The sequence below is a fragment of the Trichomonas vaginalis genome, chromosome II, assembly GCF_026262505.1.
Source record: "Trichomonas vaginalis G3 chromosome II, whole genome shotgun sequence".
Lineage (NCBI taxonomy): Eukaryota > Parabasalia > Trichomonadida > Trichomonadidae > Trichomonas > Trichomonas vaginalis.
In genome coordinates, this window is record NC_067204.1 from 5434222 (window position 1) to 5455558 (window position 21337).

Here is a 21337-nt window from a genome sequence, read left to right on the forward strand (position 1 = left end):
TTTTTATAAAAATGTACAGAATAGACGTTTCAGATTTTTATGACTTCCAAGCCTTCAGAAATATGTGTCCATTTAGAGACTATAACAAAGCAGTCGAGAATTTGAAACGTTTAGTCATTTATGTTGACTCTGCCCCAGAATGTTATGTCATGAAAGAATGGGATGTTGTCTTTAACAAACCAAGAGCGACAATAGTTTCAGAACAAGAATGTAGACAAAAACTTAAGAAAATAAAAGTTGTACAAGTTGGCATGAAGATGTTAGATGCTTGGGATATCTTATTGTCAAAGTTAGAAGATTTTTCAGTTCGAGGTATAAAGTTCTATACACCATCTCCAAACTTCTATTCTATCTTCACTGGATATAAATACGAACAAGTAGAATGGAAAGAAAATGTTATAGAAGCTTGGTTAGACCATGTCAAAGAAATTATATGCAATGGAAACGAAAGAGTCTATGAGTATATCTTATGTTGGTTTGCAAACATCTTACAACATCCAAGTGCTAAAAATGAAACTGCTCTCATCATAATTGGAAAACAAGGAACTGGTAAGAACACTTTCTTTACAGATATTTTGTGCAAACTGTTAGAGGGCTATTCGAACCCTAATATGACAAACTTAGAAAACATCTGCGGTAAATTTAACTCTTCAATAGAGAATATGAAACTTATAGTATGTAACGAACTTCAAAGTATAGATACAACAAAAGTTTTGAACTCAGATGCTTTGAAGAGTCTTATAACAGACAAAGTTGGAGTTGTTGAAAGAAAATATAAAGACCAAAGAGTTTGTGAAAATGTTGCAAACTTCGTCATGGTTTCAAACAACGCTGTTCCGATGAAGTTAGAAAGTTCTGACAGAAGATATGTAGTTGTCAGAACGTCAGATTCTCATATGCAAGATACAGAATATTTTGACGACTTAGCAGAAACTTTGACACCTAACTTTTACAACCACTTGTTCTCATATTTTATGACATTAGATATTTCTAAGTTCAATCCAAGACAAATTCCACATACCGAAGAAAGACAAACATTGTTAGAAGCAAACAAGAGTGTATATGAACTGTTTATAGATGAGACTAACTTTGAGTGTTTAGATGAAAGGTCTTTGTACGACTCGTATAAACAATATTGTCAAGAGTATGGTTATATGACAGCATCTAAACGAACATTCTTGGCAAATGTCAAAAATCTTTTAGATGTTCAGAACGGCGTATATACAAAGAAAAATTTTTCTGAGTAAATTTTTAAAAAATATTTTTTTATCCGATAGAAAAGATGACGAAATTCATCTCAGTCAACAAGTACATGTCAGGACTTAAAGAAGAACTAGACCCATTCGCTTATTTGAATGTTTACTTCTACCATTTTGAAAAGTCTACATTTGACAAAGTTTGGAACATCGAACCAGTTAAGTTTGCTATTGTGACTAAAAATGGTGCGAAATTTGAAGACTTAGACATAGAAGGTTTGTTAGCAGTCAAAGAAAATTTTGACAGAAGGTTCTCAAACCTTAAAGAAGGCAAAGCATACAAACTTGTTATACCTTATGAACCAAAGAAAGCAGACGACTATGAATATTATGAGTCTAAGATAGTTGAAGTTCAAGGTAAATTGGGTAAAAAGATTTTAGAGTCTAAACCAGTGTTTACTCCTAAAGAGGAAGAGAACATTGACATTGACCCAGAAATGTTCTAAAAATAAAATTTTATTTTTACATGTCAAATTTCTTTTTCTCTGGAACTGGTTCAGGTTCTTTCTTCTCTTCTTCTACTTTCTTTTCTTTCTTTTCTCTCTTCTTCTTCTTCTTCTCTGGTGGAGTTATGTCAAACTTCTCAGAACCATATTTTTGTAAAAGGTCTTTGTCCTTTAATAGCTCTTCTATTCTGTTTTCTATTTCATCTTCAAGAACAGCGCATGTGTCTTCTTTGCATTCTAAGAACTTTTGTTGGACTTCATCTTTCCAATCGGCGTCATCTCTGTCAACAAGTCTGTCATTGACAAATTTTAAGACTGCTCTGCTTAATGTTTTATGGTTCTTGTCATATTCCCAGAAACAGAACTTTAGAACAAATTCACCTTTCTTGTTTACACTATGTAAGATTTTATGGTCTACAGATGTTTTGCTGTCGAAAAGCTTGTCTCGAATATAGATAGCGAAATCGCTAGACATTTCCTAAAAGATAAAATTTTTAATTTTTCTAAAAATATGTTAGAAAAAAAGTTTGCTGACATTGACAAGAAATTTGAGAATGTTTTAAACAAGAACAAGAGGAAGTTAGAAAATGCTCAGATAAAGCCTATACATGACAAGTTCTTATTTGCTCAGAATGGTATAACAGGTCTAATTGCACCACCTGGGTCGGGTAAGACTTTCACTTATCTTAAAATGGCTGCACAACAACAAGAACTAGATGAGAAGAACCCATTCTATGAGTTAGTAGTCATTTGTAGTACTTCTGGTCAATTTGACCAAACCGTCAATTCGTTCAAAGATATTATAAAAAAGTCTAAGTTAGTATGTATAAAAGACTCTGAGTTGTTAGATTGGATAAAGAAGTACCAAAGAAGAGTTTTGAAGTACAATGCTATAAATGAGTATGTCAATTCTAAGTTTAAAGACCCAAATGAGGAAATGCAGAGAATATTAGAGAAGAAACACTTCAGAAACAAACAGAAAGAGATAGAATACATTTCGAAGAAATTGCAATCTTACGATTGGAAGACTACCCTCATAGATGTCTTCTTATCTTAGATGACTTTGCTTCTCATCCTTTGTTAAAGAACAGAGAACAAGACATGTGTCGAATTCTTAAGAAGCTCAGACACTTTAACATCTCAGTTGTCATTTGTGTACAGACAGCAAAGAGTTTAAGTAAGGATGTAAAGAGAATACTTACTGATATCATACTTTTCCCCGGATTGTCCGAAGACGATTTCATGGAACTTATGAAAGAGTCCATGGCAGGTAAGTTTGACAGACATGAACTATGGGAGAAGTACAAAGTCATACAAGACCCTCATACTTCTTTCAGAATTCACATCTACGCAAACAAAGTTCAAATTGTAAAAAGTCAAGCGTAAAAATGTAAGTGTTTGAGTCTTAGTCTGTTGTGGTGCTGGGGCTGTCGGTTCTTCTGGCTTTGGAATGGACTCGGTTGGTGGTACGTCAGTCATCCGTTTGTGTCCTGTCGGAAGGAAGGACTTTTCCTGTCGGAAGGAAGGACTTTTCCTGTTGGAAGGAAAAACTTTTCCTGTCGGAAAGAAAAACTTTTCCTGTCGGAAAGAAAAACTTTTCCTGTCGGAAAGAAAAATTTTTCCTGTCGGAAAGAAAAATTTTTCCTGAAGGTCGGCCAAAAAGTTCTCAATTTTCGAAAATTTGAATGGTTTACGGACGGACAACTGGAAAAATTTTTCCTGTCGGAAGGAAAATTTTTTCCTGTTGGAAGGAAAATTTTTTCCTGTTGGAAGGAAAAACTTTTCCTGTTGGAAGGAAATTTTTTTCCTGTTGGAAGGAAAAACTTTTCCTGTCGGAAGGAAGGACTTTTCCTGTTGGAAGGAAGGACTCGGAATGTCAGAAGGATTTGACAAGACAATTTACCTTATAGAGCTACCTGAGCCATCTGACTTTCACAAAAGACCAAAAATAAACGCTTTACATGTATTTTTCAGCAACTTCGTCAAATAATTTTATAGCTTTGTCGATCTCATCTACTTCAAACGTTTCTTTACCTTTCGTGGGAGCACCATACATTTTCTCAAACTTTTCAAGTAGTTCTGTTTCAGCAGCTCTCATATCATTCACAAACACAACCTTAACTCTATTGACTATACTGTCATATCTTTGAGTTATATTATATGTTCTTCCTATCTTATATCTCTTTGTATTGAAGTCCTTCGGTTTCTGAACGATGTAAAGTAAGCCTTCACTGCAACGTTCCGTATCGAATGAACCATATGTTATGAAATTATATCCAACAACTGGGTCTAACCATAACAAAACTATTGGTATAAGACTTTTGTCAATGAGATATGCTGTAGTTCCACAGAATCTTACCGATATCATAAGCTCAGGATTTCTTGTCAAAATTTTCTGAGTTGAAGCAATTCCAACCCAATGCCATGTTTTCTTTCCAAATGGTGATATAATGTCTGACAAAGAATATTTGTTGTATTTCTTTGAGTATCTTACGTTTAAATCACCTATTCTAACCACTTTGGTCTCATTGTCTATCTTTTTAACTGTTTCAAACTCAGTGCTTGTCATTTCCTGTTCTTACATACAAAATAAAAAAAAATATTTTAAAAAAACTAACGTTAATTTTATTTTTTCTATCTTGTATAAAAGATATGATTTCATAGAGTTTTTTTTACGATTTTCATGAGTTTTAGGCGACTACGGTTTTTTCCGTACTCGCATTTTTTCACTGTTTTCATGAGTTTTTTTACGATTTTCATGAGTTTTAGGCGACTACGGTTTTTTCCGTACTCGCAATTTTTCACGATTTTCATGTGTTTTAGGCGAGTACGGTTTTTCTCGGGGTAGCAAACATATGAGGAAATTCATGAAATTTGGTCATTTTTTTCAGCAAAAATATATTTTAGGTGGAACCAGGTCACCAGGTCCCTCGGTCCCTCGGTCAACTAACATCTTTTTGAAAATGGTGACAACATGACATTTTGACAACAGTCCAGGAAATAAACTTCTTCGTATATGTTTTGTCATGATTTCATCGTCAATGAGCGTAAATCAGACAAAAATATATTTTATGTTAGCATGTTAGATCTAACACGTTTTCTAACCTCTTTTCTCACCTCTTGAATTTTGTATAAAAGATATGATTTCAGGGATTTTTTTGACGAAGTGTCAAAGTTCTCTTCGTCAAAAAAATACAGTTATATAATGAAATTTGGTCATTTTACTCGGCAAAAATATATTTTATGTTAGAATGTTAGATCTAACATGTTTTCTAACATGTTTTCTAACATAACTATTTACAAGCGTTTTACATGGTATATGTTGCGATGGTTCATGACTCTAAACAATTTCGTAGCTTCTATTTCTTCTGTCAGTATGTCAAAAGTTTTAACGATACCGAAAGTTTCTTTATATTTCTTCTTGACATCAGATAATAGGAAATCGTCAGCAGTTGGATAGTTTTTGTTCAGAAATTCTAACATGTTCATTTTATCTTCTGCTGGTTTTTCTGCTTCTTTCTTTAAATCTGCATAGTCGTTTCGCATACGTTCTATCTCTTTGACGGAGTAGTTATATTTCCTCATTGCTGCTTTACATTTTGAACATTGCGGGTTCATTTTGCGTTATATTCTGAAACCTTACCTGCAAGTATGACCAAGGCGTCAATGGTTTTTCTTCATCTCGAACATAGCGGGTTTTATTTGTTCGTTCCATACCTTACCCCTACTATCTTTATCTCTTATTTCCCAAACACATTTTGCAACTAACGAAACAAAGTTGTCGTAGGTCTTAAATTCTTCGGATTTGTAAAGGTCAGAGATGTTCTTATATACCATGTCGCAATCTTTGTCCATAACCTTATGGTTGCAATGAAAACCAAGGAATTCATAATTTACCTTTCGTATGAACTTCTTTATTTCTACTGAGTCAGTTGCTTTGACTTCTATTTCGTCAAATTCGGGAATGGTTAGTTTTTGTTGTTGGATTTCAGGCAATTTGGGTAAATGGTCAATAATGTCCTGCATTTCATAAAGATACTGTTCATTTGTTTCATCTTTCGCACTACAGTCTAAATTACTTGTTAACAGTTCTTGCTTTATCTTCTGGATTTTTGTTTCAAAAGTATATGAAGAAGGAATGAAGCTTTTCATCTCTACTAACATAGATGTTGGATTCATAACTAGCGAGTTTGGTGCTGTAGTTGCTAAACATGTTCTTACAATAAAATAAAAAAAAATATTTTTTTAAAAAAAACCAACTTTATTTTTTATTTCGGGAAAATTCATGAAAATTCAAGAGTTTTAGACCATGTTAGAAAACGTGTTAGAAAACATGTTAGATCTAACATTCTAACATAAACATTATTTTTGGTGTAAATTTCATGAAAATTCAAGAGTTTTAGACCATGTTAGAAAACGTGTTAGAAAACATGTTAGATCTAACATTCTAACATAAACATTATTTTTACTGAATTCAGCAACAAAATTCAAATTGTAAAAAGTCAAGCTTGAAAAATGTAAGTGTTTAGTCTTAGTAAGATGGTAGCTTCTTAAAGCAAATACCATTGCTGAGTTTTATGTACGTGAAGAGAAGTACAATGAATTCAATTACGAGTACAATTGCAATGACAACTAAGGCAACTATTTTTGTCTTTTGCCAGCAAGGGTACTTCTTCTCTTCCAATGGTTCGGCAGCAGAACTATACTCACTCATGAGAAATGCCAAAACGGTTTAATAGAAAAAGTGTCATTTTTTCATGTCCGAAGACTCGAAGGTGCAACACTTCCAAAATACCGACGAACTCAGAAGAGCAGCATGGCAGTATCTTCTTGACAACTTCTTTGAGTTCTCCAGGTACACCTTGGAAAATGCTGAAGAACTCCGACACAGAGAATTTGGAGAAATTGCACTCCAATACTACCTTGACAAACAAAGGGTAAACAAAGGGTAAAATAAGACTAAAAACTTAACGTTTAAAAAGTGACATTTTTATGAGCTCCGAGTCACCGAGAAAACTTGGTCAGATGTTAGCAGCTTACTTCCCTGAGGAGGATGGAAGCGTTACATACATAAGGTTCAAAAACAACGAACCTGGAATTGCGTACCAAATTCGCAATTACATGACCATGGAAGAGTACGAAAGGTTTCTACAAGAGAAACCAGCTCTAAACAACTCAGAAAAGAAAGAGTAAAAAGTTTAACTCGTAATTGTTTATTTTTTTACTTGTATGGGCAAGCTGCAAGAATGAAGTCAACTATCTCCGTCTTTGTCTTGACCAGTTGGACTGCTCTTGCGAGTATGTCTGTTTTGCGGTCTCCAGCTGGTGTCTGACCTTCGTAATTGCGCATGTTCTTGAGAGCTCCAACTGTAAATGGTTGTAGGATGAAGAGTCTCTCAGACTGCTTGAGGTAGTCTTCACGGTCACGAACCGAATCTGTGGTACGAGTCGAATCGGTCGATTTGAGGGAAGAGACTGAAAGCCTGTCGTCTTCCATAGGGGCAGTAGCATACTCTTTGCGTAAACGGTTCAGACCTTCTTCGAACTCTTGGTCTCTCTTGGATTGAGATTGGAATTGGAATTGGGGTGGAGGGTTTGACATGAACATCCAAGGGTTAGGGCAGTAAGGCATAGGCTGAGGAGGGTAGTTCGGGAAGCCTTGAGGAGGTATTTGGTAGTAATTTGGAAATTGGTAGTAATTCGGAGGTACTTGTTGGAACTGAGGTACTTGTTGGAACTGAGGTTGCTGAGGTGCAGGGGCTGGTGCTTTAGGTTCCTCTGGTTGGGATATGGGCTCGGTTGGTGGTACGTCGGACATTGTCTTGAAACAATAAAAGACTTGTCTTGAAACAATAAAAGACTTGTCTTGAAACAATAAAAGACTTGTCTTGAAACAATAAAAGACTTGTCTTGAAAAAGTAAAAGACTTGTCTTGAAAAAGTAAAAGACTTGTCTTGAAAAAGTAAAAGACTTGTCTTGAAAAAGTAAAAGACTTGTCTTGAAAAAGTACGGGTATCGTCTGAAATCAAGACCACTGTTCTCAAATTTGAGAACTTTACACCAAAAAATTTCTTGAAAAATAACGGGTCTTGTCTTGAAAAAGTAAAAGACTTGTCTTGAAAAAGTAAAAGACTTGTCTTGAAAAAGTAAAAGACTTGTCTTGAAAAAGTAAAAGACTTGTCTTGAAAAAGTAAAAGACTCGTCTTGAAACAATGACCGACATAGACCCAGCAGATGAGGCAATCTACCTTATAGAGATAAATGAGCTAGTTAGGAACTACCTGAGCCATCTGAAGTCAAACAAGACCATTGCAGGCTGGGTGTCTGGAAGAAGTGCGCTTAAAATTGAAATTGACACTGGAATTGTCCTGCAAATACCAGAAAACACTCCTTTCGACGACATAAAAGAGATGAAGAAAGAAGTCCTCTTGAAGTTCTTTGCCAAGCGTCCTTGGATACTACTTCCAAACAGAGAGAACCCAACTGTACGAATTGCCCAAATTCTCAGAGGACTCTTACACTTCTCGGGTCGGGCGTTCTTCATAAACACAGAAGGCGACATCGTACCTTTACAGTAAACATCTCATTTTAACTTCACTTTTTTATGTTTTTACTCACACTCGTACTCAACAGGTTTGTGTACAACTATTTCAACTGTGAACCTTGTATTGACCGGTCTTCCTGCAAATGCAAGTTCGGTCAATACACAATTTATGGTGGCAAGAAGGACAGTGGGGAATGTTATTCTGACATCTGTTGTTGCGCTCGAGAGAGAATTGAAATTTCAGAGCCAACTCCAACACCAACACTCAAGTTGCCAAAGACTCATGTGAAGAAGAAGCCTTCTGGTAAGTTTCTTATAGCCATATACATGGCACGCTTTGAGTAAAAACATTTTTTTCATTTTTTTGAATGAAGCAAGTTAAATTCGTCCCACACCAATCTCAATGGACCGATGAAGAGTTTCAAGCTATGGTTGAAGGTGTTGAGAACGACATAGACGGCGAACTTGAAGGAGCTCAAACCACAATTGCAACCAAAATTGCACAAGTCAAGGAACAGATAGCTCCACTTAAAGCTACCAAAGCTACTCTTGACCTCATGGATAGTTACCGTTTAGATGTCAAGAGTGGAATAAGACATTTAAAATTAAAACTTCTAAACTACGAAGCTATACTCCAAAAGTTAGCAGAAATGAGAAGACTTTACCAGAGCTACTTACATGTAAGGGACTTACCTTCAAGCAGTCCGACCAAAGATGAATTTTCTGACATTGTCCCAATTTTGTCCGAAAGTCAGCTCAGATGTTTTGAACTGCTCCCAACATATCCGGAATATGAACGTTTGCCTGAACTCTTCCGCAATCTCAAAAAACGTTTTTTGGTTCTCATGTTCGAAACTTTTATCGGAAGAGACAACAACACAGGAAATAAACTTCTTCGTATATGTTTTGTCGAGACTTCTTCGTCAATGAGTGTAAATGACCCAAAATATATTTTAGGGTAGAAGGTTAGATCTAACCTGTTTTCTACCCTCATTTCTACCCCATATGTCCTTACTGAAAAAAGTATGTGTTCCATATGTCATTTTACTCAGAATTTTACTCAGAATTCAAGAGTTTTGTGTGTTTTCTACGATGGTAGAAAAGAGGTTAGAAATGAGGTTAGATCTAACCATCTACCCTAAAATATATTTTTATTGAATTCAGCAACAAAATTCAAGAGTTTTGTGTGTTTTCTACGATGGTAGAAAAGAGGTTAGAAATGAGGTTAGATCTAACCATCTACCCTAAAATATATTTTTCAATACTTTTTCAGCACTTTTCCGTAGTTGTATATGAAAGACAATTCGGGATGAAATTTCTTCATCTGAAATAGTCCTGCCAGCGTTTGTAAAGATATAGTCTAACGGTTTTGTATCTGCTGCTTTTGTTCTTTGTTTTTCAACCTGAAGCATTTCAAATAAAATAAAAATATACTGTTTTAAAAACGTTTTAAAATGGTATGCCATATAGCTTCTTGAATTTGTTGAGAAATATATGAACGTGTTTTCCATCTGTATCTCTAGTGTTTACATAAGCATAGCCCGCCTTAGTAAAACATACTTGTAATTTTCTATAGTTTACGCCGGTATAAAGGTAGAAAGAGTCCTGTTCTTCGCTATAGTAGTAAAACTCAAACGTATGCTTACCATAGTCTGTAATTTCAATTGCTTCATCTTCTAGTTCGTCGACAAATTCGAATACAATATCTCTAAATTTGCCTATGTTCTTACTGTTTTCAGAACAAGTGACCCAGCGTAAGTTTTCAAGTCTATTGTCGTTTCTTATATGGTTTATGTGGTCTACAAAAGGTAGATTGTTAGGATTCGGTATAAAATGAGTTGCAATGACAACATGTTTAAAATAGTGTTTTCCACCAATCCTCATCCTAGCATATCCGTCATTTTGCTCCCATTCGCTTAAAACTCTTTTTGTCTTTTTGTTTCTGACTTCAAATGACTCACAACAGTGAATTTCATATTTCTCATCTAACAAACAAGTTTCCCAACGGTCTGTTCCAACAAACCCAGCGTACATTTCAAATAAAATAAAAAAAATATTTTTTTGAAAAATATACTGTTTTCCTTTTACTTTACATAACCTCCTGCTACCATAAGTCTTTGACGCCAACCCATACCAGCTAATGAAGGTTGACTTGGTTTAGTTTGGAAACTAAACTTTGGTTTTGGTTTATCTTCAGTTTTTGGCTCACCTTCTTCTATCGGTTTTTCGTCACTTTTCGGTTCCTCGGGTTTTACCCCACCTGCAGGAACAGTTGTGTCGTCAACATCTTCATAAATATCATATGCCATTTGTTTTTGTTTTCCTTTCAACTTTTTGTGTTTGTTGTAAAGTTTAGAATATTTCGACTCTAAGTCAATGAGATGTTCTATAATGAACTGTTGATCGGTGAAGTAAACTTTTCCATCTGTTGTCTCGAAAGCTCCTTCAGACTTCAATATTTTATTTGTGAGAGTCTGTTTCTTTTTTGAGATACTAGCCGTTCCATTTCTATGAAAAGTGACTTTGTAGTTAGGGTTTGTATTTCCAGACCTGGCACTTTCTATTATTGAATTTTTCTCTTCATCTGTAAGTTCTTTGACGGGTTTTGACAATGGTTCTGAACTTTTTGTTTGTGGTGTCAAATCTACCGTTTCAACTTCTTCGGTCATTTCATCTCAGTAAAAAATTTTAGTTTGTTTTGTTTTCAACTGGTTGTTTAGGTTTTTTAAGTCGGTCTAAAACTTCCTGAGGTATAGGGAGGACTTGACAAACACGTGGTTGTGTAACTGCTGGAAGTCGACAAATCCATCTTGAACCCATTTGTCTCAATGCTGTATTGTTCATTTCATCTCAGTAAAAAAATTTACATTCCCCACGTTTGAGGCGGTTGAGGTTGGTTGTTGTTTACCCACTGTTGTGCATGGTTATATCCTCTGTTAAAGAATCTTTCACCTTGGTCCATATAGTGTCCTGCTTGGTTATAGTAGTCATTTGCTTTGTTATAGTAGTTTCCTGCTTCTCTTCCTACATTGTCCATCCATTTGAACTTTTCCTCTTGTTTCAGGATTTGGAATAAGATTTGCTGCATCTCGTGCTACCTCCCAACCTTTCTGTACAGTTTGTATAATAGGTTGTGCTTTCTCTTTCAGTATACCTAATGTACTCAAAATCTTCCTTCCAATTCCAAATGCACCTCTGGCTATTGTTCCCACTGCGGGCAAAAATCTGGATGCAACTCCTGCTAATGCGCCAAATAAACCCATTTCTTACAGGGTAAAAATGACGAATCCAAACAAGGACCCCTATGTTTCTAAGGCAACAAAGAAAGCACTCATGGTAAAAATCTTTAGTTCAACACCAAATGCTTGGTTTATGGATATCTTGGAAAACATTCCGAGGTATAGAGAAGATGGACCACCATACTGGCTAATATTTGTCGGTCAAAACACAAGATACTGTGAAGCCATACCATTATGGTCCAAAAATATTTTAGATGTGAAAACTGCTTTGACAATATTCGTTGACAAATACCATCCAACAAAACTGACATCTGACTGTGAAAGTTCTTTCAAATCAGACGATATTAAAAACTATCTGCGTTCAAAAAATGTAAACCAATATTTCATTGTCGACCAAAACCATTCTGCTCTTGGTGTCATTGACAGTTGTATAAAAATCTTAAGAGACTTAAACCAACCACAAGGTGGTGAAGCAAATGAAATGTCATATGACGACAAATATAGACACTTCTCCATGGCAAAGATGAGACAAGTTTTAAATATTTACAATAGCCGTAAACAAAAAGGTTTGGGAAACCACTCCCCCGAAGAAATGAAAAACAACCCTGACTTAGAGAAAGACTATATATTTAATAGTTTAGTCAAAAGAGACAAACAAGAAAGAATGCCAGGCTTCAAACTTAAGAAAGGCGACAAAGTAAAAATAGAAATACCTAAACGCGACCCATATGAAAATACTATTGACTATGACAACAATGGGAACTCGACAGGTACTCGCATTCGTGTTCGTAAAAATAGAAGAAAGTATACAAGAGAATATTATGAAGTTTTAGGCAAACATGGCAAAATGTACACACTGCAAGCAGAAGATAAAACTACTATTGTCAGACCTCGTTTCAAACTTGTCAAAGTTCAAGGTGGTATACTTTCAAAGACAGTTCCTAACAAATATAAGACAACTCCTGACGAATATGCTAAAGAAGTTGAAAATGACGACTAAGCAATTCTATACCATGCGTAAACTGTCATGTAAGGTGGCATGTAGTCTTTACTCTGTCCCGTTGTTTGCGTATATCCTGAAACGAAATGTGTATGGTTTCCTTCTCCCTGCGTGTCATCCCAGTAACAATTTATAGCAAACTTAACGTCGTCTTTAACATCATATCCTTTACCTTTTGTCATTCCTGACCAATCCCAATATCTATGCTTATGCCAACCTGCTTGAGATGTACTTAAATCTATGTAGTGACTATGTGCAGGTAAGTTTTCACCTGAAATCGTTTTACTTCCACCTGTTTCCTTTGAAGAGTTTGCACAATACAAAAACCTGTCGACTATTTGTTCCCATGCACCAACACCAAACATTGCTTGAGGACCTCTTGCTTCCATTGACGTGTAAATAGAACCTACTGGGTTCATTAAATCAAACATATGAGATATTATAGGATTGTCTCTTTTGAACTTAAAATATAGTGCAACTATTTCAGGTTTCTTCTGGTTCATGTCAGAATATTTTTATAATATAATCTTATGTTTTCAGGGTAGGTAAAGTCTTGACTATAATATTTATTTCTGTCATCTGTAGAATAGTATACTATTCTCGTTTTTTCTATTGCATTATATCTTTTATATCTATAAAAATCTAAATATAATGTTAGCTTTTGTTCATCTACATGTGGTGTTCTTTCGTCATCTCCATAGTCATAATAGTATGGTGCTGGAGCTGGGTCAGGCAATGTCATATCTGCCATTTCATAAACTCTTAAATATTTCTTTTGTTCGTCTCCATATATGTTTAAGTAACAGTTGTTGTCTAATGGAACTTTAACTTGTGTACCATCGTTCTTTTTATAGCTTACATACATTTCATTGTTATTTTTCGGAATGAGTTTATACCGTGTACCATTTTCTAAGGACTGTACCAACTGCCATCTAAAATATTTGTTTTCTTCATTGACAGAAAAGTCACCAACAATAGTTTCAATATTTTTTGTTCCTAGCAAACTTTGGTATATTTCATTGACATATGTTTTATCTGCTTTATTTTCAAGGCTAACGTTTAAGTCTGTTATTTCAGAAGATGTATGTGTATGTCCAACGTCACTTTTCCTGTTTAAGGTTTCTTGTAAGTTTGCAATATTTGCAATGGTATGTGTATGTCCAACGGTACTTTTCCTGTTTAAGGTTTCTTGTAAGTTTGCAATATTTGCAATGGTATGTGTATGTCCAACGTCACTTTTCCTGTTTAAGGTTTCTTGTAAGTTTGTAATATTTGCAATGGTATGTGTATGTCCAACGGCACTTTTACTGTTTAAGGTTTCTTGTAAGTTTGTAATATTTGCAATGGTATGTATATGAGTCTTTTTAGAATATTCTTTGTCAGCTCTTGTCACTTCACTTGACATTTTATTGTCAACATATGTTTTATCTGCTAGTTCAGGATGAGTATGTTCTTTCGTTGCATATGTTGCATCTGCTCTGTCATGTTCTTCTTGAACTTTTTCAATGACATATTCTTTGTCAGCTTTGTTGCCAACATCTGCTTTCAAAAGAAGTTCAGATATAGGTTTCTCGTTTAAAGTTCCTTTTGTTGGATTTATACAGACAGTATGGTTCTTACTGTCTTGAAACAGAAACTCGTCTGTCATTGGGTTTAATGTCAGTTTTAAGTTTCCTTCTTTCAATGACTCAGATATCTTAGAATAGTTTGAAAAGTTTGTTGTGTTCTTATTTAGAGCTTGCAAAATGAGTTGTCGGTTGTGTTGTATTTCTCTCATAGATGCTGTTTCTTTCGACATTTTTATTCTAGATAAAATATGCTTTCAATAGAAAAAGAAAATTCAAGAGTTGCTACAACTAAACCATTAGATGAACTTTTTACTAACGTAGGTCAAAAGTTTGAGACAGAGACCGTAAAGCATGAAGGCTATCGTTTTGACTACCCGTTAAGATGGTTAAGAGACCCATCCGTCACAAAAGCTATTGGCTTTCGTAGAATGAAGTTCATTTCAGAAGCCATACATGGTTTCCCATTTACGGTCGCTTTTGAAGTTCGATACTATAACAAAGAAAAACGTACGTATGAGAAATTTGAACAGGGAAAACTTTTACAAGTGAATTTGCTTGTAAACTTAGAAACAACTCTTCAAGCTTTTCAAGAAAAAATAAACGACATCTATATCGAATATGCAAACCAGTATAACATTGACGAAGGAGAGTACCATCTCGATATTATATATGACAGGAAAAATGCAACTGTTAAATTCAATAAAATAGAAGACCTTGGAGAAAACGTTTATATTTCTACAAAATATAACAACTTGGCATGGCATAGATTTTTGAGGATGTTAAATCAGTCTGCATGGTATCCAGTACACCCGGACTATTATGAAGTCTCAAACCCTAATGGAACATATGAAAATGTTTTCGACTCTGACGCTATTATAGTTCATGCTTCATTTTCTGGTGCACAAAACTCTTTTTTATGCTTGGCAAATGACTTTTACGAAAAACCTACAAAGCTATACGAACCACCAAGTGGAAGTATTTCAGACTTTCAAGTATGGTTTACTACAGATGGAAGAAAGAGAATAATTCCATTATACCACGCGTTTTACTTAGAACTTAGTTTCATATACAACTACTATCGAACGGTAAAAATATAACTTTTTAATATACCGGTTGTGGTTGCCAACTTGACTGTGGTGCAGGTTCAGGCTGTTGTATTACAGGAGCTTGTTCTTCTGGTTCAGGGTCTTTAGGTATAATACCAACGAACTGACCTACTCTTTTGCCAATATTTTTGACTCCGTTCCAAATTCCTCTTCCGACAGATTTTATTCCATTCCATATACCTCTTCCAACATTTCGAAAGAAGTTTCCTATTCTTCCAAAGAAACCCATTTTACTATATGTAAAAATCTAATGTCCACCTAGTCTCTTACGTTTCCTTCTGAGTTCCATAGCATTCTTTAACTGGAGCTCATACATTCTATTTCTCCTCTGGTAGAAAACATACTCTGGGTCAACTCCTGTGTTCGCGTCATCTGCATAGAGTTGTTTATATCCCACTTCAGGGTTTGTATAAAACTCTTTCCATCTCATATTTGCATACCATGGTGGCAAACCTAACGCAGCGTCATTTGACATGGCAGTTTGCATTTGTACATCTGTTGGCACTTGACCATAGTTTGCCATTGCAGTTTGTATTCTAACTTCATTTGGAATATTCTCTGGGTTTGGTTGTCCAGGTTGCTGTGCATTCGCTAAGTTCTGTGCGTCCATTTAATATTAGATAAAAATATCTCTTACGAGTACATATGCTGGACATTTGCAGGCATTGGTTCATCTTCATATTCTCTATATCTTTCTGCCACGTCAAATAAGTAAATGACACAATGGAAAAAACCTAAAACAAGTAGTCCTATTTCAAACCACATTTACTTACCAATAAAATTTCTTTGTTGTGACACTTTCTCCAGTTTATAGGACCTCTCTCATATTCTATCTTATCGTATCTAAACTCATAGTCATGTATGTCCTCTAACCATCTCATGACACTTTCCAAACCACTTTTATCGGATGTAAAGTAAAAGCATGGATGGTTATGTAAAACGTCTAAAGTTTCTAAAGAGTCTCTCAAAGTCCAGTCTACTTGGTATTGAAAATCCCATGTGTTATAGAACGGCGGGTCCACTATAAAGAAAACATTTTCCTTGTCTTTATATTTTTCATACAACTCTGTCCAATGACATCTCACAAACTCTATACCCTCAATATATTTTTCTATGTTCTCTTTGAAAACATTTGTATAGTTAAGATATAAAACTTTTGACATAAGTGTTTCAATGTCATGAACTCTTATAGCACCACTATATAATAGTCTAGCAGATATACTATCCCAGTCAATATACTCTGCCTTTTTCAAAACCTCTCTGACAGTATTTTTCTTATCTAATGGTATACGTTCCATCTTACCTATAGGTATCTTTTCTTTTAACGCTTTCAATATATTGTTTGTGTCTGGTATATGTTTGAGACGGTTCATATAGTTGTCGAAGTCATTGCATATAATCTTTGAGTCAGGAAATATTGTATGGCACAAATGAGATATATAGAAACTTCCACCGAACAAGTCTACAAATGTTAGACCATTCGGTAGTTTCTTAAGTTCTCTCAATAGAATATCTTTACATCTACTCTTATTTCCAAAGAAGGGTAACGGTGGTTTTGTAAAATTCATTTTATATACAATAAAAATGTTTTTTCCCTGAAAAGCTACAGAAAAGTGACGGGGGGCTAGAGGGCACGAAGTGCCTGGAAGCCCCACTACCTTTTTTTTTTTTTTTTTTTTTTTTATTGTTACAATCAAAATTTTGAAGAATTGCTATTCGTTTCACGAAATATCAAATATAAATGATCAAAGTCATACATATCCTTTTCTATTGATTTTCATGCATTATCTAATATATAAATAGGCAAAAGTAAAAGTATTAAGGGAAATTTGATCAAATGATCCAGAAAATAATGAGGCAATATATAGGTAAAACTCCATTATTATAGTCTCCTATTGATAGACATTAATAATTGAAACAAATTTAGCTTAGATATGTTGGTGAGAGTTGATACACTTCTATTTGAATAAATTCTGCTTTTTTCTACGAGTAACTCATTTGAATAATCACTTTATTAAACATATAATTTATTGTGCAGGAAAATAAACAACAACCTAGCTAACCAAATGCAAATGACATGGGATATTTTGGTATTGCCTTTTTTTATAGCTTCAACATTACATTTGTTGTCATGACATTTCATATATTTAGAATTAATCAAATTTCATAAATTCAATCCGAAATCTTTGAGATCAGTGTTTTCCACAAATTTTGCACATAATTTTTATCTTCTATTGAATTTTAAAGATATTTTTAATTGTAGAATTCACATATATATTTAAATTTTTTGATGTCTGATCAAAACATTCAACAAAATAAATATGGCGATTTACGCAGTATCTACAAATACCACATCGATGCATACACTGCATTGTATTAGCTTAAAACGAAAAAAAGAAGAAGATTTAAACTCGATTTACCAAATGATTAAGACAGAAATGATTGAATCAAAGAAACATCTTCCTCAAAACATTATCAGAGATATTTTAGATATGATCCCATATAATAATCGCTATACAAAGTCGTATTTAACTCTTGCCAAACTCATCTCTGATGAATATCAAGTCAAAGATATTAGCAATGTTAACCCTATTTCAAACTTCTTGTTTTACAAAGAGTATGGAATTAAATTAAACAAGTCAACTAATTTTGCAAAATTTAATCCAGGAAATGTCGATATTCAAGCAGAAAATACAATTCACAAAGCTATTATGTATAATGAAAAAGAAAAATTTATTTCATTCACAGAAAGAGAAGGATTTGATAAAGATCAAATTCTTATTAGCAAATTATATCCACATCTCTATTTTTCTGAAGGATATACATTGCTTGAATTATGCTGTTACTATGGAGCAGTTGATTGTTTCAAATTCTTAAGAACAAAATTTGACTCAAAAATAACTGAAATATGTCTTGTTTTTTCATTTTTAGGAGGAAATCCAGAGATCATGAGTGAATGTTTGAAATATCAAAAACCAAATGAATATTGCATGGAATATGCAATTATTTCACACAACATTGATTTTGTTGCATTCTTGATGAATGAATATAATGAAAAGATCAATTTACAAGTTTGCGGAATACACAAAAATCTTGAAGCATTTTTAGTTTATTTCGATCAAACACATGCATCCAACGAATGTTTTATTTATTCTGCAATGTTCAATGTTCCTTCACTTGCTGAATATTTTCTTTCTCATGGTGGAAATATCAATGAAAAAGATGAATTTGAACATACTGCTCTTCATCATGCTGTACGCAATAATAATACCGAAATGCTCGAGTTTCTTATTTCACATGGTGCAAACATCTCCGAAAGAGATACTGATCTGGGAACTGCTCTTCATAGTGCATCAGAAAAGAATAGTAAGGAAATAGCCGAACTTCTTATTTCGCATGGTGCTAATATCAATGAAAAAGATAATAAAGGAAAAACCCCTCTTCATTGCGCAGCATGTAATAATTGTCCCAAAGAAACAGCCGAATTTCTTATTTCTCATGGTGCAAACATCAATGAAAAAGATGGACAAGGAAAAATCGCTCTTCATTATGCAGCATTGGAAAACAATAATGAAACAACTGAACTTCTTATTTCACATGGCGCAAATATCAATGAAAAAGATAATAATGGGGAAACCGCTCTTCATTATACAGCAGAATACAATTGTTATGAAACAGCTGAACTTCTTATTTCGCACGATGCGAATATCAATGAAAAAGACAAATATGAAAGAACCGCTCTTCATCATGCAATATTGAAAAACAATAAAGAAACATACAATCTTCTTATTTCACACGGTGCAAATGTCAATGAAAAAAATAAATATGGAAAAACCGCTCTTCACTATGCAACAGAAAACAATTTCAAAGAAACAGCTGAACATCTTATTTCGCATGGCGCGAATATCAATGAAAAAGATAAATACGGACAAACATCTCTTCATTATGCAGCAACGAAAAACAGTAAAGAAACAGCTGAACTCCTTATTTCCCACGGTGCGAATATCAACGTGAAAAATGGAGAAGGAAAAACCGCTCTTCATTATGCAGCATTGAAAAACAATAAAGAAACAGCAGAACTCTTTATTTCTCACGGAGCGAATATCAACGAAAAAGATAATAATGGAAAAACCGCTCTTCATTATGCAGCCTCGGAAAACAGTAAAGAAACAGCTGAACTCCTTATTTCTCACGGTGCGAATATCAACGAGAAAGATGGAGAGGGAAAAACCGCTCTTAATTATGCAGTTGATAAGAATCGTAAAGAAATGGAAGAATTTCTTATTTCACACGGTGCAATAAAATATTCTTCCTTCAACAGATTCATCTCTTCTTTTTTGGGAAAGAATTAAAAAAAATAAATAAATAAATATTTTTTTTACAATTGTACATTTTTTTCTATGATCTAGAGTAGCAATTGGTAGATAGACTATGAGAAGTATATATCAAAAAATTCTGACCTCAGTATGGACAAGACCCGCAATATTCTACTTATCATCAAATCGATCTTAATCAATCGAATTACTTTTGTAAAACAGCAATTGACTATTCAATACAAAACAACTGCAAAGAAAGATTAAAATTTTCACGTCAAAAGTTAATTTGACAAATAATGAATTATAAAATAATTCAAATATAAAACTTTTAATGCACATTTATTGAAAGAAAAACAATCAATCACAGTTAAACCCAATATGTAAGATTATATGACGTATTGTAAACAGAGAAAATAAAAAACATAATAGCATATATTAACAATGAAATGCAAAAAAAGTTGTCTTCTGCTAAGTTTATCAACTACAAATCAATTGATGACAAGAAAGTATATATATTCGTATGAATGCAATTTATATTCCAAAGAAAGATAATCAAATATAGTTGATATGAAGTCACTTTTCATGTAAAAGGTTATTTAAAAAACCTTACCTGATAGATATATATGGTGCCACTTGCGATGGGCTTACATGCATATTTAATAGCAAAAATGTAGTTTACTCGAAAAAACAAGTTAATCATGGCAGATGGTATTTCGAAGTCCATCATAATGGCGGTCATTTCATGTTCACAGCAGGCTCTGCCATTCCTGGTAATTTCGAAGGTATCTCATACTTCTCTTACAAATACTATTATAATAACTCAGGCGATGGGGTAATTTTTTATCCGCCGTACATCTACTCATCTGAAGTCGCCGAATATGGATCTATGAATGCCACATCTTTTAAAGAGAATCAAACGTATGGAATTGGAATTGATATAGATTCAAATTTGTTTTTTGTCCAATCTGCCAAAGAAATCCGAAGATATCAGTTCAATGTTCTTAAAAACCAACCTTATAAATGGAATGCTTATGTAAGTGAAGCCCAACCAAGAACTTACCCTTATCAAGATAATATTACATTGAATTTTGGCTTAAGTCCATTTGAACTACCAGTACCTTTTGGTTTTCAACCATACAGTTCGAATTTTATCGATTATTGTAAAACTCTCAAATCTTGCATGAATTTACCAGTTTCTCATGCATTTCTATACATTATCATAACAATGTAAATAATTTTATGTACAGATAATAAATATTTTTCTAATAAATCAATATATACAGATTAAATTTTCTCATATGCTATAATGAAAACGTTAAAGATGCACAGAGAATCATAAAGAAACATCAGAACTTCTTATTTCACGCGGTGCATATAAAAATGAAAAAGATAAAGAATTAAATAGAGATGATTGATTTTTTATTTCATAAGGTGTGATAAAGCATTCTTCCTTCAGAAGATTCTTTAGCTAAGTTTTTAATATTGATTCTTTTCGTGAACGCGCTTTTTTATACGATTGTTGCTTTTTTCTATAATACAGAGTAGGAAAGTTACTCAATATACCACTTTCTCATCAAGTTGAGATCTCATGTATCCAGTAGGTCAAGAAAGAAGTTCTAACATGGAAAACTGACATTTTTTTTGTTTTCTGGCACAGCCACTTTGGATTCTATTGCTACTCTTTCCAAGAAAAAAAAGGAGATACTGACACACCAAACGCGCTTAATGAATTGTTTCTTTTCAACATTTTTTGAATGAAAATATTCAAGCATTATAATTTTTTTTTAAAAAAATTGAATTGATTTTGTGGTTTGAAATCCAAATAATATAAAATATCCATATACACCAATAGAAGTAAAATT

The 21337-nt window shown here is 33.9% G+C and overlaps 18 protein-coding genes and 2 pseudogenes across 20 annotated transcripts, besides 1 other annotated feature; 10 read left to right on the top strand and 10 right to left on the bottom strand.

Moving 5' to 3' along the window:
* Nucleotides 1-13851: part of a mobile genetic element that runs on past the window's edge.
* Nucleotides 12-1247, top strand: TVAGG3_0490720 (uncharacterized protein; the record flags this gene model as incomplete). The annotated part of the gene is made up of 1 exon (XM_051236176.1): nt 12-1247. One exon carries the CDS (start codon nt 12-14, stop codon nt 1245-1247), a length of 1236 nt encoding a protein of 411 aa, XP_051094000.1.
* Nucleotides 1313-1702, top strand: TVAGG3_0490730 (protein of unknown function, DUF4108 family; the record flags this gene model as incomplete). Its single annotated transcript, XM_051236177.1, has 1 exon — nt 1313-1702. One exon carries the CDS (start codon nt 1313-1315, stop codon nt 1700-1702), a length of 390 nt encoding a protein of 129 aa, XP_051094001.1.
* TVAGG3_0490740 (uncharacterized protein) lies at nt 1719-2177 on the bottom strand (the record flags this gene model as incomplete). The annotated part of the gene is made up of 1 exon (XM_051236178.1): nt 1719-2177. The coding sequence occupies one exon, from the start codon at nt 2175-2177 to the stop codon at nt 1719-1721; it is 459 nt and encodes a 152-aa protein (XP_051094002.1).
* TVAGG3_0490750 lies at nt 2394-3088 on the top strand (annotated as a pseudogene). The gene has a single exon. A coding segment is annotated over exon 1 (695 nt).
* TVAGG3_0490760 (organellar and viral DNA polymerase type B) lies at nt 3660-4271 on the bottom strand (the record flags this gene model as incomplete). Its single annotated transcript, XM_001317997.2, has 1 exon — nt 3660-4271. One exon carries the CDS (start codon nt 4269-4271, stop codon nt 3660-3662), a length of 612 nt encoding a protein of 203 aa, XP_001318032.2.
* Nucleotides 5000-5866, bottom strand: TVAGG3_0490770 (annotated as a pseudogene). The gene has a single exon. A coding segment is annotated over exon 1 (867 nt).
* TVAGG3_0490780 (uncharacterized protein) lies at nt 6695-6895 on the top strand (the record flags this gene model as incomplete). Its single annotated transcript, XM_051236179.1, has 1 exon — nt 6695-6895. The coding sequence occupies one exon, from the start codon at nt 6695-6697 to the stop codon at nt 6893-6895; it is 201 nt and encodes a 66-aa protein (XP_051094003.1).
* On the bottom strand, nt 6924-7520 carry TVAGG3_0490790 (uncharacterized protein; the record flags this gene model as incomplete). The annotated part of the gene is made up of 1 exon (XM_001317999.1): nt 6924-7520. The coding sequence occupies one exon, from the start codon at nt 7518-7520 to the stop codon at nt 6924-6926; it is 597 nt and encodes a 198-aa protein (XP_001318034.1).
* TVAGG3_0490800 (uncharacterized protein) lies at nt 7915-8280 on the top strand (the record flags this gene model as incomplete). The annotated part of the gene is made up of 1 exon (XM_051236180.1): nt 7915-8280. One exon carries the CDS (start codon nt 7915-7917, stop codon nt 8278-8280), a length of 366 nt encoding a protein of 121 aa, XP_051094004.1.
* Nucleotides 8307-8591, top strand: TVAGG3_0490810 (uncharacterized protein; the record flags this gene model as incomplete). Its single annotated transcript, XM_051236181.1, has 1 exon — nt 8307-8591. The coding sequence occupies one exon, from the start codon at nt 8307-8309 to the stop codon at nt 8589-8591; it is 285 nt and encodes a 94-aa protein (XP_051094005.1).
* On the top strand, nt 8615-9208 carry TVAGG3_0490820 (uncharacterized protein; the record flags this gene model as incomplete). The annotated part of the gene is made up of 1 exon (XM_051236182.1): nt 8615-9208. The coding sequence occupies one exon, from the start codon at nt 8615-8617 to the stop codon at nt 9206-9208; it is 594 nt and encodes a 197-aa protein (XP_051094006.1).
* TVAGG3_0490830 (His-Me finger endonucleases family) lies at nt 9696-10280 on the bottom strand (the record flags this gene model as incomplete). The annotated part of the gene is made up of 1 exon (XM_051236183.1): nt 9696-10280. One exon carries the CDS (start codon nt 10278-10280, stop codon nt 9696-9698), a length of 585 nt encoding a protein of 194 aa, XP_051094007.1.
* TVAGG3_0490840 (phage tail repeat-like family) lies at nt 10331-10915 on the bottom strand (the record flags this gene model as incomplete). The annotated part of the gene is made up of 1 exon (XM_051236184.1): nt 10331-10915. One exon carries the CDS (start codon nt 10913-10915, stop codon nt 10331-10333), a length of 585 nt encoding a protein of 194 aa, XP_051094008.1.
* TVAGG3_0490850 (uncharacterized protein) lies at nt 10935-11090 on the bottom strand (the record flags this gene model as incomplete). Its single annotated transcript, XM_051236185.1, has 1 exon — nt 10935-11090. The coding sequence occupies one exon, from the start codon at nt 11088-11090 to the stop codon at nt 10935-10937; it is 156 nt and encodes a 51-aa protein (XP_051094009.1).
* Nucleotides 13852-14301: 450 nt separating the features above from the next.
* TVAGG3_0490860 (uncharacterized protein) lies at nt 14302-15150 on the top strand (the record flags this gene model as incomplete). Its single annotated transcript, XM_001318000.1, has 1 exon — nt 14302-15150. The coding sequence occupies one exon, from the start codon at nt 14302-14304 to the stop codon at nt 15148-15150; it is 849 nt and encodes a 282-aa protein (XP_001318035.1).
* A 4-nt stretch (nt 15151-15154) lies between these two features.
* TVAGG3_0490870 (serine threonine-protein phosphatase family) lies at nt 15155-15388 on the bottom strand (the record flags this gene model as incomplete). Its single annotated transcript, XM_001318001.1, has 1 exon — nt 15155-15388. The coding sequence occupies one exon, from the start codon at nt 15386-15388 to the stop codon at nt 15155-15157; it is 234 nt and encodes a 77-aa protein (XP_001318036.1).
* An 18-nt stretch (nt 15389-15406) lies between these two features.
* Nucleotides 15407-15769, bottom strand: TVAGG3_0490880 (uncharacterized protein; the record flags this gene model as incomplete). Its single annotated transcript, XM_001318002.1, has 1 exon — nt 15407-15769. The coding sequence occupies one exon, from the start codon at nt 15767-15769 to the stop codon at nt 15407-15409; it is 363 nt and encodes a 120-aa protein (XP_001318037.1).
* Nucleotides 15770-15908: 139 nt separating this feature from the next.
* Nucleotides 15909-16727, bottom strand: TVAGG3_0490890 (phage tail repeat-like family; the record flags this gene model as incomplete). The annotated part of the gene is made up of 1 exon (XM_051236186.1): nt 15909-16727. The coding sequence occupies one exon, from the start codon at nt 16725-16727 to the stop codon at nt 15909-15911; it is 819 nt and encodes a 272-aa protein (XP_051094010.1).
* Nucleotides 16728-17480: 753 nt separating this feature from the next.
* Nucleotides 17481-19511, top strand: TVAGG3_0490900 (Ankyrin repeat family; the record flags this gene model as incomplete). Its single annotated transcript, XM_001318003.1, has 1 exon — nt 17481-19511. One exon carries the CDS (start codon nt 17481-17483, stop codon nt 19509-19511), a length of 2031 nt encoding a protein of 676 aa, XP_001318038.1.
* A 706-nt stretch (nt 19512-20217) lies between these two features.
* On the top strand, nt 20218-20706 carry TVAGG3_0490910 (uncharacterized protein; the record flags this gene model as incomplete). Its single annotated transcript, XM_001318004.1, has 1 exon — nt 20218-20706. The coding sequence occupies one exon, from the start codon at nt 20218-20220 to the stop codon at nt 20704-20706; it is 489 nt and encodes a 162-aa protein (XP_001318039.1).
* Between the last annotated feature and the right edge of the window lie 631 nt (nt 20707-21337).